Raw genomic sequence first — 14,005 nt, 5'->3', positions numbered from 1 at the left:
GCTCTTGGCCTGTCCAGGGCAAGTCCTGCTCCCCCAGGACCAGCATGGGGAAGCTATGCCGAGGAGGATCCATGCCTAGCCCAGGGCCTGCCTCCTCGGGAAAACAGCACCATATTAGCACTTGGCCTGTGTGCTTGGGGTGGGCGGGCCCTGGAAGCCAGAGGAATGAGCCCCCTTTCTGCTGGACCCCTGAGGGCACCTCCCGACCCAGGCTCCTGTCCATGGCTCTGCCCACCCCCACTGGCTCCTTCCTGGGCCAGAGGACCTTACCTGGGACTTTGGAGGGGGAGGTGGGAACACCAGGTAAGGGCATGTCAGGGGCTGGGTGGACCTGTGGGGGTGGGGGGGGTACATGCCAGACCCAGCGCCGGGCTTAGTGGCCCAGGCTTTCAGCCAGCATAGCATCTCCCTCCGTCTGCTGTTCACACCCCTTACTGCCCTGGGTGGGTTCCAGAGTCATTCAAACCTAGGCACTATGTTGGGGCCCTTCCAGCCTCAGCATGGTCCAGAAGTTCCATCATCCTTCCTGCTATACCAAGGAGGAACGCAAAGCACAGGTCACCTGGTGCCCAAGTTGGAGGCTGGGAGCAGGTGCCGATCAGCCCCAGGCAGCCAGAGCACCAGGATCTCCATAACTGCGAGACTGCCTAAGGCCACCGTGGGACACACAGCTGTTCACCATAAGCCAGGTTCAGAGGCATTTTTTTCCAGAATCACCAAGCGATTCACTCAATTCCACCATGACCTAGAGGCCACATCAGGTCCCACAGGATAAGGGCTCCATCTCATGAGACTGTCCCTCTGTTTTGGGGCCCAGTGCCAAGTCCAGGTTGTCACCTATGCTTCTGATCCATCAGTAATAGATCAGGGCTTCCCACGACCACCTCCCCAGGTTTGACTCAGTTACTAGAGTGGCTCACAGAACTCAGGGAAACATTGTATCTTACTAGATTAGTGGTTTATTAGAAAAGAATGTAAATCAGGAACAGCTACAGGGAAGAGGCGCCCAGGCCGAAGTGCGGGGCACGGAGCGTGGAGCTCCCACGCCCTCTGCAGGTGCCCCGCTCTGCCGGCAGCTCGCCAGCCCCGAGCTCAGCGGATCTCACTGAAGTCTTTATACAGCTTAACCTGCAGCTCCCCTTTACCTCCTCAGAGCTTGTGGGAGTTACTGAGGGGCCCACTTGGTGAGCACACCGTCTTTTTGGTGACCAGCATCAACTCAGGTGTGTTCAAAAGGGGCGCTGTTGAGTGACACCATCATTCAGGAAACTGCAAGGGTTTGAGGAACTCTGTGCCAGGAACCAGGGACAAAGGCCACTATTTATTGTACCTCGCACGTGCAGCTGGCCCCATGTCCAGCCTTCAGTGACCCCTCATCGCCCCTGGAAAAAGGTCCCTTTTGTGGACCCTACCCTCTTCTACCGTGCTCTCAATTCCTCCCCAAGGACTCTGTGAGCTGCTCCCTCAGCCTGGACCCTGGACTCACAGGAAGACAGACTCTGGGCCATGAAGCCAGGCCTCCCGGGCTCAACGCCCAGCTCTGCAGCCTTCTGGCTGGGGGACTTCAACCAGTAACTTGCCATTTCTGGCCCAATTTGTCACCTGTGAGCCCGGGGCACCTGCCGGGGGACAGGGTGGGCCTGGAGTGTTACTTCCGTAAGGTCACCCCCCACCCCAGGAAGCCGCCTCTGACAGTCCTGACCAACCTCCCACCCCACCCCAGGCTCCACCGGTCCCATTTTGTTGTGCGTGTAAATGCCTGGCCAGATGTCCATGGGTTCCTTGGGCCCAGCACTGCCCTGGTTTCACCCCGAATGCGTGTCGCGTGGACAGGATGGACAGTTTGGACTAACCAAACCCCATCTCCAAAGGCCCGCCGGGCCATCTCCGAATGCCTCTGTCTCCTCTGCTCCCTCACTGAGCCCCTGGGCCTGACCCAGAACCCAGGAAATCACAGCGAGGCAGGAGTTTGCATCTGCTGCTTTATTTAAGGGCTTGTGGCTGACAGGGAGCCCCAACCCAGCCCCTCCTTGGCTACAAAAGCAACTGAACATGAAAAGGGGCTGTTCTGCCAGGGCCTGGCCAAGGGGGCTACGGGACCGTGGCTCTCAATCTCAGGCCACAGGCCTTGGAAGGCAGGGAGGGAGGGAGGGCAGTCCAGTTCCAATGGGCAAGGTGCTGGTGAGGTGGCTGAGGAGGCCGGAGGGTCCCGAGGCAGCCTCTGCTGGCCTTGCTCTTGCCCAGAAGGTCAGGACACTGGTTCCAGGCAGGAGCAAGCAAGTTCAAGGCTTTCAGAGCCCAGTGATGCACTTCAGACCCCCAGGGGGCCCAACAACCCCACCTCACCTCCAGTCCCTGCCCACACGCACACCGTCAAGGTCACACTTACAACCGCACTCACTCACAGCCACACTCACTCCATATACGCAGAGGGCTGGGAAGGCCCTGGACCCACACCCTGGACCCTGGAATGTCTCTGGACTGGCAGCCAAAGGGGCAGGTCCACGGCAGGCGGCGCTGCCAGGGGAGCGGGTCCTCTGCATCGCTACTGATTGGCTGCCTCACAGGCATCTATCCAATCGCTGTACACGTCCACTGGTTCTGACAAGTCTGGGCCGCTGAAGTCAAGGACCACCGGTGGCACTGGGACCCTTCCCCGTATACAGCTCTCCCTGGTGTCAGCCAGGTCCCCGCCCTGCACCCTATGGAAACCAGCAGGTGGCTCCTCTTCCCCGCGCAGCCACAGCCCTGCACTGCGGCAAAGAGCAGGGCCAGATGAGCAGAGACTTGAGTCCGGTCCCTCTGCTCCTGGCCAGGTGCCCTGGGGCAGCCCACCCGGGGCAGGGGAGCCCTGACTGCCCCCAACCCTTCCCATCCGACCCCGCCTTCCAGGAAAAGCCTGGTTTCCCAAGGATACATGTGATGGGCGTCTGGAATTCCTCTAGGCAAACGGTACAAGAGATGACTCCAGTGTTGCGGGCACGATCCCTGGAACAGGAGGAGGGGGAGGGACTGGTGAGCAGAGGAGCCTGTGTCTCTCGGTGATGATCCCCCCACCTGGGAAGGCCTGGGGCAGAGAGGAGGATGGTGGGAGCAGGGAAGCCAGGGCCCCCACTCACATTTTTACATCACAAGACTTCTCGTGGTTGCAGAAGGGGCAGGTGAACTGGGTCTCTAGGGTGCCGGTCATCTTCTTTTTGGGGGGTGGCTTCCGTTTTGACTTTCTGCGCCCCATGGCTGAAGGACGGCAAACCTGGGGGTGGGGGTGGGAGCAGAAGTCAGCAACTTGGGGAATCCACAGAGCCCTCCAGCTTGATGCTCTAGGAGGCAGGCTGGGAAGGCGGCCTGGCTGGCACCTCAGACCCTGCCCCTGAGGGAGGAGGCGCCCAGTCCCCAGGCAGGTGGACAGTCCGGGCACACTCTGGGCAGGGGGCATGGCAGCAGCCTCTGGCATCAATCAGGAAGCCTGAAGTTTTTGTTTTGTTTTTTTTAATTTTTAATTTATTTGACAGAGAGATCACAAGTAGGCAGAGAGGCAGGCAGAGAGAGAGAGAGGAGGAAGCAGGCTCCCTACCGAGCAGAGAACCTGATGCGGGACTCAATCCCAGGACCCTGAGATCATGACCTGAGCTGAAGGCAGAGGCTTAACCCACTGAGCCCCCCAGGCGCTCAGGAAGCCAGAGTTCTAATCATGGCCCTCCACATACTGGGTGACCTCAGGCTGGTGACTTAAATTCTCTGTGCCTCAGTTTCCTGTCAGTAAAATAGAGATGAAGCTGCTATTTCAGAGGGGTCTTGTGGAGCTGCTCCGACCCATGATAAGTGAAGTACAGGACCTGGCCCGTCCATCACTGGCGCCCACAAAGGACACCACTGTTCCTGGTGAGGAGGACACAAGGGACTCCAACCGACCAGCTGCACAGGGCTGGGCAGGGCCTAAGCACTCAGAAGCCGATGATTTTAGGAGCAGCTGCTCCTCTCGTCAAAGGGACATGCAAGGAAGGAACGACACTCAAGCCATTTGACAGATTCTCGGGATGAACCTCCTGGGCCGCTCTCCACAGATGAAGAACTGGTGGGCAGAAGAGATGGGAGAAGCATCAAGTATACAGAAATGCCACATACCAAGTCTGAGGACAGGTGCCTGAGGCCAACATTTGGGGACTACACAGGTGGGGTGAGGAGGGAGGAGAGGCAGGTGGGGGGGGTTTGGATGGAACCTGGGGGCAGTGAGGAGAGGAAGGATGAAATCTCTCTCTCTTTTTTTTTTTTTAGAAAAGATTTTCTTTATTTATTTGACACAGAGAGAGAGAGAGAGAGAGATCACAAGTAGGCAGAGAGGCAGGCCGTAGGGAGGGGTGAGCAGAGAGCCCGACGCGGGGCTCGATCCCAGGACCCTGAGACCATGACCCGACCTGAAGGCAGAGGCCTAACCCACTGAGCCACCCAGGTGCCCCCGAAATCTCTGCCTTTCTAAGGCATCATGGAGAACCGGGCAGAGTTCTGGATGAAGTCGGAACCAGGGCTGGGCTGTTCAGCGAGGAGGGACGGCAGTGGCTCAGAGTCTGAGATGCGTCAGCTGAGTGAGTGTGGCCAGAGGAGGGGTCCAGGATGACTCCCAAAATGGTGGGGGATGGAGGGGGTGAGTGGGAGAGAAGGTGGCATCGTTCTCTGATGTCTAACACACAGGAAGAACAACACATCTTGGAATGTCCAAGAAGAGACATCTTGGAAGCAGGGGGGACCACTGAGCACCTCTCCCATGCCAGACACTGTGCTCAGGGCTCCATGATCACTGAACCTGGGAGTGCCTTCCCAAAGCACTCTCCCCCCTTGCTGCTGCCCCTCTCCCCAGCCCGCGTGGCTTTAACTATTCCACACTGACACGAGAGGCCAGAGCCTGCCACAATAAACAGAAAAATAAATTTCACTCATATTTAGCGATCGCTCTCTACATCCCATCCTCATTCTTGACCTGGGGTGTTCCCAATTCTCTGAGTGACCAGAAGTAGTCACACAGAATACCCACAAGCCCCAGGAACCCCCCATTCTGCCTCCCCTCCTTTGCCCTGAATCCCAACAACACTGTCTCTCTCCTCTAGCTCATTAACACACACAGTTATTATATACATCCTTAAAAACAACCACCTCATGGGGCACCTGATTGGCTCAGTGGGTTGAGCGTCTAACTCCTGATTTCCGCTCAGGTTATGAACTCAGGGTCCTGGGACTGAGTCCTGCGTAGGACTCCCTGCTCAGCACACAGTCTGCTTGAGATTCTTTCTCTCTCCCTCTGCCCCTGACGTGCTCTTTCTAAACAAAAAGACAACCACCTCTTTACTCTCTGGGCTTTTCTAGTGGAGCTGTCTGCACTCACTGCCTGCATTCATTTCCTCCCATTCTCCCCCTACCTCCCCACCATTCTGCTCATTCCCGCCTCAGGGCACTGAACACATTGGTCCCTCTTCCCACCCTTCCCCCTGCGGCTCTCAGAACTCACTGATGGCTCCTTTCGGTTTCTGCTGCTGCTGCTCCCCCCAGCCCCAACGTCTCTAATGGTACATGAGCCCGCAAGGTCAATCTTTGGGGGTCTACTTCATTTGCATTCACCTCCGGGAGATCTCGCCCCACCTCGGGGCTTCAAATGCCTCCTCTATACTGATGCCTCCTGACCTCGCCATCCTCAGTGTCTCGTCTCAACTGCAGACTGGCTCGTTTAACTGCCTCGGCTACACCTTCACCTGATGCTAAGACACATTTAAACATAACTCGGCAGCCTGGTTTTTGTTTGTTTGTTTTGTTTTAACTTATTTGACAGAGATCACAAGTAGGCAGAGAGGCAGGTGGTGGTGGTGGTGGGGAGCAGGCTCCCTGCCGAGCAGAGAGCCGGATGTGGGGCTCGATTCCAGGACCCTGAGACGAGGACCTAAGCAGAAGGCAGAGGCTTAACCCACTAAGCCACCCAGGCACCCCAGCAGCTTGGTTTTGGGATGCTCTTCTGGTCTTCCCCATCTCAGCAGATAGCAAATCCATCTATCCAAAAAAACTTGGACTCACCCTTGATTCCTTTCTCTCCCTCTCACACCCGTTATCTCATCCTGATCTTACCACTCTACCTCTAAAAGAAATCCAGAATCTGCCCACTTCTCCCCAAGACCAAGGTCTGGGTCCAGAGTCCCCGTCATGCTCACACAGCCTCCTCACTGGTCTCCCTGCATCTCTTTCCCCGCCCACCTCCCTCCAAATGCAAATTATGTGGCGGCAGGGATTTCTGTCTTTTCTTTGTATCCCCAGAGCCTGGAACTGCTGGCACACAGCCAATGTTTACGGAATAAATGAATGAATGAACCAATGCCAGGCCCTTTGCTAACCACAGCAAGGCTGCATTCGAGGCAGACAAAGTGCATGCTCTCACGGAACCTCTATTCTAGTAGAAGACGACAGACCCTCAAAAACGTCGTGAGAAAAATTATTTCCATTATCAGTAAGTGCTATGAGATTAATCAGTCAGGGCTAAGTGAATACCTCCGGAATGGGGCTACTTCAGGTAAGAGTGGGGCGGCAAGGACCCTCTGGGTAAAAGTCATTTAAGCGGAGGCCTGAATGATGAGACAGAGCAACCACGTGAACCAGTCCAACCTGATGGAACAGCAATTGCAAGGGCTGAGGTAGAAGCAGCTTTTTTTCCCCCCCTTTTCCCAGAAAGGGAAAGATTGGTACAGCAGAAGCTCAGTGAGCAATGGGGAGAAAGGGTACGGGATGGGGCAGCCGAGGAATGCAGCCAGACCTCAAAGGTGTGGCCATTTCTACTGACCCATGTCTCCCCACTGCCAGGGGCAGTGTTTTGTTTTCCCAAAGCCGGTCGCGGGTACCATCTGTAACAGAATCACCTGGCGGGGGGGATGGGGGTGGTGGTGGATATTTCCGAACCTCATCTCAGATCTGCCCCCAATGGAACAGCGTGGGAGGCACGATTTGCCCACCGCTGAATCCCCAGCACCGGTAGTGCCTGGTATGCATTAAGCGCTCAATAACTACTTGTTGAATGAATAAGTCTCTTGAATCAGAAGGTACGGATGCACCCCAGAATCTCCTTTTACCCGGCATCTGCAGCACCCCCCACCCACAGCGGAAAAGGAGTCTGGACTGTACACAAAGCTCCAGGGACCTTAGCCTGCCCTGTGGCGATCTAAGTCCAAGCGCGCCAAGGGGGCCCGGAAAAGGAATCGGTCCTCAACCCTGCCGTTACTCACGAGGCGGCGGGTGAGTGGTCCGTCCAAGCTCACCGAGGTTTCGGCGACGCCTCCCGCCGGCCGCCAGTGGGAGCCGGGCCACCGTGCAGCCGCGCTTAGCGGGCTGGGGTCCGAGGGAGCCAAGGTCCCCAGCGGGCCACGCCCCCCCCAAGCCCCAGGTCCTCGACGCCTCCTCCGGGACCCCCTGAGCGTCCCCAAGCGGAAGATCGCCCAGTCACGCCAAGCCCAACGCCCGCCGGTGCGAACAGTCACCTACACTCTTCTCCCCTGGCTGCGACGGCTCGTTCACCGGGAGACAGTGACTTCCGTCTCCCGCCGGAAGCGGAAACCCTTCTCCTCTTCTTACCGGCGACGAGGACCGCCCCGCGGGCAGGCCCCGCCTCCTTCAGTGCACACGCGTACTCGCGTACTCGCGTACTCGCGTACCGGGCCGGACGGCAGGGTCGCAGTGCGCCTGCGCGGAGGCGCGTGCGCCTCGGACTGTGGTACTGCGCAGCAGCACTTCTGCTGAGTTCTCAGGGGGGCCGATAACCGAGTTTCGGGAGCGGCGGTGGCTGAGTTTCCAGCGAGGGAAAGGCTGACTTGCCCTTGGCCGCAGCATCTTCACTTGTCTTTTCTCCTAATTCAAGCCCCAGCCCCTCGCAGCCCACCAGGGTCTCCCCAACTGCGGACACATTCAAACATCTCAGGGCTAAGGAATTGCAGATACCATTACGGCTGAATCGGTGACGGGAGAGCTTGTCGGACTGTCTTCTCAAACTTTAATAAGAGCCTGCGGATCTTCTTAAGGTTCAGGTCTGATTCTTTAGGTCAAGTGTGCGGTCTAAAAGTCTGCATTTCCGACTAGCTCGCCCGTGACATCCATGCTGCTAGTCCACGCACCACGCTGGGTGTTGAAGTTGTAAGAAAAGACTGGATAGGCATACATGGACCAGACCACGTGGAGTGTTGTGGGCCATGTTAGGGACCGCTTTGGAGTTGGAGGAAGAAGGAATAAGGCTTTACGAATCCCACAACTTAGGGAAGAGACTGGACATAATCAATTACTACACTCTTCAGGGTAGTACTGCACTGCCGCAGAGGAGAATGTGTGGCTCTCAAAGCATATGATGGCCGTGGGGACTGCCAAGCCAGCCTGAGAGCTTAGGGAAGGCTTCTCTGGGAGGCTGACGCTCAGGTTGAAATCGAAGGCTGGACCGGAGTTACACAGAAACATGAAATTTCTGGAGTGAAGGAGAGAAAGGAATCAAAGATGAAAGCCACTGTCTGGAGGCCATGGGTGCTGCCTCTCAGGGAGATGATTTGGAGGAGAAATCAAGCGTTGTATTCTAGCCATGATTTTTGAGACAAGCAAAAAGAGGTATGGGACAGGCCATTGGAAGTGGAGTCTGGGGCTCAGAGGAAGGATCTGGATGTGATTTTGAGAGCCACTCACCTATAGAGGTGATCTGAAGCCTAGGAGCCTGAGGAAGTCATCTGGTTTCGGGGTGAGGGGCAAAGTATGGCCAAAGAAGAGGGCTAAGAAGACTAGGGGCACCCCATCCTTGGATGTTAGGAAAAGGTGTCAGCAAGAGACAGAACAGACTGATGAGGTAGGGCGGGGAGAGGTAGGTGTCCTTTTCCAGCAGCCTCCAGAAGAAGGTATTTCAAAACAGGGAGAGTTGGTTAGCTGTCTCACATGTGGTTGAGACATTCACTGAGATGAGGAAAGAGAATTGACTCTTCTGACTCTGCAAGTATTTTGGTCACTGGTGACCTTGATAAGAGCTGTTTTCATTAGACCGTTCAGGAAAATAATTTGTATTGAGAGGTATTTTAAGTTGAGCTATCTTCAAGGTAACCCCTAGGGGGCAGTGTTAGCCTTGGAACTGACTAGCGACCTTTTTCAGTGCAGATACAAACTTGTATAAGCTGTGGATGGGATCCTACTGTATGTTACCTTGAAATTTGCTATTATCCTGAATAGTCAAAACACATCCGAGTAGCTTTTGTTTTTAGTAGCTACACAATTCGTATTGCAACTCAGCCATAGTATATATGGACAATCCCTTATTTGCTCATGACTGGCGGGTTTGTTAGTTTCTTTTCTTTCTCCTTCTATTTTCTATTTCTGCCTTTCTCACTTTCTCCTACCTTCCTTCCTACCCAGCTTTATTGAGATAATAAGTGACAGAAAATAAATCTCAGGTAAAGTACGAAATTTCATGTTTTGACATAAGTGTCCACCCGTGAAACCATCACCACAATTAAGATAGTGAATGTATCCCTCACTCCCGAAAGGTGTCTTTTTTAAAATTTTTTAAGATTTTATTTATTTAGGGGCACCTGGGTGGCTCATTTGGTTTAGCGGCTGCCTTCGGCTCAGGTCATGATCTCAGGGTTCAAGTCATGATCTCAGGGTCCTGCGATCAAGCCTCATATTGAGATCCCTACTCAGTGGGGAGACTGCTTCTCCGTTTCCCTCTGCCTGCTGCTCTGCCTTGTTGTGCTCTCTCTCAATCTCTCTGTCAAATAAATAAATAAAATCTCAAAAAAAAAAAAAAAGAAAGAAAAAGACCAAACTCCTAGCATGGCCCACAGGGTCCTGCATGGCCTGGCCCTTCCTATTAAAGAAAAAAAATAAGATTTTATTTATTTGAGAGACAGAGACAGAGCATGAGGAGGGAGGAGGAGCAGAGAGAGAGAGGGAGAAGCAGACTCCCTGCTGAGCAGAGAGCCCAATGACAACATGGGGCTTGATCTCAGGACCCTGAGATCACAACTTGAACCCTGAGATCATGGCCTGAGCCAAAGGCAGAGGCTTCTCCGACTGAGCCACTCAGACGCTCCAGCACCCCCCAAAAGTTTCTTCAAGTTTCTTCATAGTCAGTTCGTGCCCCTGCCCCTGCCCCCAGCCCCTGCACCAACTGATCTGTTTTTAGATCCTATAGCCCTTATATTTTTCAGAAAGTCCTATGGACAGAATCATACGTTATGTACCGTCTTTTGACTTTAGCTTCTCTAGCTCAGCGCACTCAGTTTGAGACTTGTCTGTGTTGTGTCCATCAGTTGTTTCCTTCATTCTGTCACTAAGTTGTATCCCATTGTGTGGATGGACCCCAGTTTGTTTATCCTCGCCCCTGTTGATGGCCGTGTGGGTTGTTTCCAGTTTGGGGCAGGTTATGAGTAGAGCTACTCACAACCGTCTCATTATTATCTTTGTGTGGATGTACTTTTTCATCTATTGTGTCTTCTTTCTTTCTTTCTTTGATTTTATTTGACACACAGAGAGAGAACACAAGCAGGGGCAGTGGGAGAGGGAGAAGCAGGCTCCCCGCTGAGGAAGGAGCCTGAGTGGGGCTCAATCCCAGGACCCTGGGATCAGGACCTGAGCCAAAGGCAGAGGCTTAACCAACTGAACCCCCCAGGGGCCCCTGTGTTTTATTTCTATACTAAAATATGTGATCCCTCTGGGTTTTAATTTTTGTCTCCTGTATGAAGTAGGGCTTAGGCTCTGTCTTCTGGGAAAATTGACAAAGCAAGTAACACCTTTCTGCGAAGTTACAGCACTGCCTTCAACCTGCGTCACGTTCTCATGTGTTCTTGAATTTGTTTCTGGATTTCCTCTGGATGTTTTCTCTGATCTTATGTCACATTGTTTTGATGACAGTGCATTTCGTAAGGCAGGTCTCTTACCTTCTTATTTCTGATTCTTGGCCTGCGAGGTTGTTGAGGGTGTACACTGACCTCCACGACCAGCTGCTGGCCTCAAGAGAACGCTACTGCCTCTCCTGGCCCTGGTGTGAGGAGCAGAGTTGGGGAGATAATAATATCCATGGTGATGGTGGTCGGATCACTAGAGGTTGCCTGTGGAGAGTGAGAGGAGGTGAGAGCCTGTGAGTGGCCTTGAGGAGCTCTGCCATCGTGTGGCAGACGTTTAGAAGGCTTCTTTCTAACAGTGGCTGTGTGCTAACTGGCATTCACCCCAGAGCAGGATGGAAGCCTTCCGAGGGCGAGGGTCTGCCCTGCCTTATTCTTTTTGGCTTTTCTTGGGTCTGCAGCTGCCTGACACAAGGCTTGGTGCTTGGCAGCAGTACTCGGTCGTTGCGGAGAAGGGGGCCTGGCTGACCATCCCGCTCCCTGCCCCTCATTCCCTGTGTCAGCTTGGATGCGTCACTTCTCCTTTCCACGTGCTGGGCCTGTGAACAGGGACATTGGGCTAATTCCACGCTCTGGGCCCTGTGAACAGGGACATTGGGCTGACTTCTGATTCAGATCCCAGCCTGCCCGGAGCCTCTGAGTCAGTGGGAAGAGGCTGGGTAGCTGTGAACCGCCTGGACAGTTGTGGTTAAGATTAAGGGTCTGCCACTTCCTGGGCTTGACCTTGGGCACATCACTTAATCTGTCAAGCTTCTCGAATATCCTCAGAGAAGCAAGGATGACTCTGGCCCTGGCCTCATGGGTCGGGACTAGAAGTGATGGTGTTTTGTTGTTGTTGTGTTTTTTTTTAAAGATTTTATTTATTTATTTATTTGACAGACAGAGATCACAAGCAGGAAGAGAGGCAGGCAGAGAGCAAGGAGGAAGCAGGCTTCCTGCAGAGCAGAGAGCCCGATGCGGGGCTGGATCATGACCTGATCCGAAGGCAGAGGCTTTAACCCACTGAGCCACCCAGGTGCCCCTTTGTTATGTTTTTTTGCATACAGCTTGGCAGGCAGGTAAACGTCAGCTGGAAGGAACCCAGGGCTAGCATTTTGGTGAGAGGGCTTTGCTTCATGTCCACAGGAACCTGCGCGTCTGTAACAAATGTCAACAAGATCGACTTCTATTAAGTAGCAAATGAAAGGTGCCCCTTTCAGCCTGTTCCTCTCCCTGGAAGTAACTCAGTTGCATTTTGTCCAGGGTGTTATTTCATTTCACTTGGTGGGGCTGACAGTTGGAGCCCCACAGGTGGGTCCCTGCCCTGTGGCAGCTGAAGTGACAGTTGAGGGCGGGGCCAAGGGAGCAGCGTCTGTGACGGGCCTCTCCCTGGCTGGTTCAGGCAGTGTGTGGGTGGGTGTTACTCAACTCCCCCCCACCCCCGCAACCCTCTGGGGGAACTAGGCTTCTCTGCAGTTTTCGACTTAGGATGTCCAATGTCCATTCTGCTTTCAACATTTTATTGTAAGAAACGGGCCCTGACATAGTTCTGCTTCTGGAAGTTTTGCTGTGTACCTACTTGCACAGATATACAAAGGCACACGGCTCCAAGGGTACCCCCTAGAGCTGTGTGTTTTGTTTTTGTTTTTTTAAAGATTTTATTTATTTATTTGAGAGAGTGAGAGGGAGATTGAGAGAACAAGTGGGAGGAGGGGCAGAGGGAGAAGCAGACTCCTTGCAGAGCGGGGAACCCAATGTGGAACTCCATCCCAGGGCCCTGGGATCACGACCCAAGCCAAAGGCGGGGCTCGATCCCAGGACCTGAAGACCATGCTGTGAGCTGAAGGCAGACCCTTAACCGACTGAGCCACCCAGGCACCCTGAAGCTGTGCTGGAAAGAGGGAAGGATTAGGAAAGATTTCACCAGACCCCAGCCAGGAGCCAAGCTCCATGGCCATTATAAAGAAGGGCGGTCCTGCTTGTGGGAACGTACCCAATTTATCCTACAAACATATTCGTACACGTAGGTAATGAACGCATAGAGGCATTTCCTGCAGCAATGTTTGAGGATAGCAAAATTATTGGAAGCAATTCAGACAATCCTCAGTAGGTAGCTGGCTAGTTAGATAGACAGCGGGACTTGTAGCTGGGGCAAGAGCCAGAAGCTCCCCTGAGAGCTGATGGGCAGATCTCCAGGTGTAACAGGGCAGCAACAGCCAAGTGCAAAGTGAACCTTTGGGGCTGTGGGAAATGCTTCTATCTTGATGGTGGTGGTGCGTTTGTGGCTATGTGCCTGTGTTAGAACTCAAGGAACTGCACCCTTTAAATGTGTCAATGACACGGCCATACCACAGTTTTGAAGACAAGCAAGGTGCAGATGCATGGGAGAGGGGAGAAAACAAGGTCACGTACGCTCTTCTTTGAACAGAGAAACCCTGGAAGGAAACAAGGCCTTTACAAAGAGTTTTTTTTTCCTTCCAGGAGAAGGGGACGGAAGAACAGGGAGGGGAGAGCAGATAGTTCATTTTTCTTTCTTTTTTTTTAAAAAAATATTTAATTAATTAATTTATTTGACAGAGAGAGGGAGATCACAAGTAGGCAGAGAGGCAGGCAGAGAGAGAGGGAGATCACAAGTAGGCAGAGAGGCAGGCAGAGAGAGAGGGGAAAGCAGGCTCTCCACCGAGCAGAGAGCCCGACACGGGACTCGATCCCGGGACCCTAAGATCACGACCCGAGCCGAGGGCAGAGGCTTAACCCACTGAGCCACTCAGGTACCCCGATAGTTCATTTTTCTATAAACCTTAAGGTATTTTTTTATCCCCATGATGGCATTACCAATTCCATACAGAGATGAGCGAAAGGGAATGTTCTGTTATGGACAGTCACGTTGTTGTGAGCAGGAGCGTGCGTCCAACTCTGTTGTGTCTGTCGTGTTGTCTTATGCAGGAGGCAGGCTTGCCTGGCATGGCAACCCTGCTTTCTGTTTGGTCTTTCCTTAAAATCTCATCCATGCCTCAGGCCAGCTGAGAGATGGAGGCCCAGAGCAGCGAGGGGGAGGGTCCCCAACCCTCTGGGACCCAGGTGATGGGACATGCCAGCGAAGGGAGGAAAGAGATGCTCAGGGCATACGTTCA

General features: G+C 53.7%; 1 protein-coding gene across 3 annotated transcripts; it reads right to left on the bottom strand.

Annotated features, from left to right (window-relative positions):
- Window positions 1-1,968: 1,968 nt before the first annotated feature.
- Window positions 1,969-7,585, bottom strand: ELOF1 (elongation factor 1). Of its 3 annotated transcripts, none has more exons than XM_044254139.1 (4): window positions 7,510-7,585; window positions 3,120-3,253; window positions 2,918-2,988; window positions 1,969-2,610 (listed from the first exon to the last, which is right to left on the bottom strand). In XM_044254139.1, the coding sequence occupies exons 2-4, from the start codon at window positions 3,233-3,235 to the stop codon at window positions 2,546-2,548; spliced, it is 252 nt and encodes an 83-aa protein (XP_044110074.1). In that variant the 5' UTR covers window positions 3,236-3,253; window positions 7,510-7,585; the 3' UTR covers window positions 1,969-2,545. The 3 variants fall into 3 exon arrangements, with proteins under 3 accessions (XP_044110074.1, XP_044110073.1, XP_044110075.1); XM_044254138.1 differs by having other exon boundaries at window positions 7,506-7,572; XM_044254140.1 differs by lacking the exon at window positions 7,510-7,585 and adding an exon at window positions 7,254-7,484.
- Between the last annotated feature and the right edge of the window lie 6,420 nt (window positions 7,586-14,005).

The sequence above is a fragment of the Neovison vison genome, chromosome 6 (genome assembly GCF_020171115.1).
Source record: "Neovison vison isolate M4711 chromosome 6, ASM_NN_V1, whole genome shotgun sequence".
Classification (NCBI taxonomy): domain Eukaryota; kingdom Metazoa; phylum Chordata; class Mammalia; order Carnivora; family Mustelidae; genus Neogale; species Neogale vison.
Note: the sequence above shows the minus strand (reverse complement) of the source record. Positions and strands in the feature narration are given on the sequence as shown.

Bases quoted from the DNA above. Each gene is read 5' to 3' on its own strand.
- ELOF1 (XM_044254139.1), bottom strand. From the start codon at position 3,235: ATGGGGCGCAGAAAGTCAAAACGGAAGCCACCCCCCAAAAAGAAGATG. The intron at 2,989-3,119 runs GTGAGTGGGGGC...CTCCTGTTCCAG, and splicing joins AAGTCTTGTGATGTAAAAAT to GGATCGTGCCCGCAACACTG. The intron at 2,611-2,917 runs GTATCCTTGGGA...TCAGCGGCCCAG, and splicing joins ATTCCAGACGCCCATCACAT to ACTTGTCAGAACCAGTGGAC.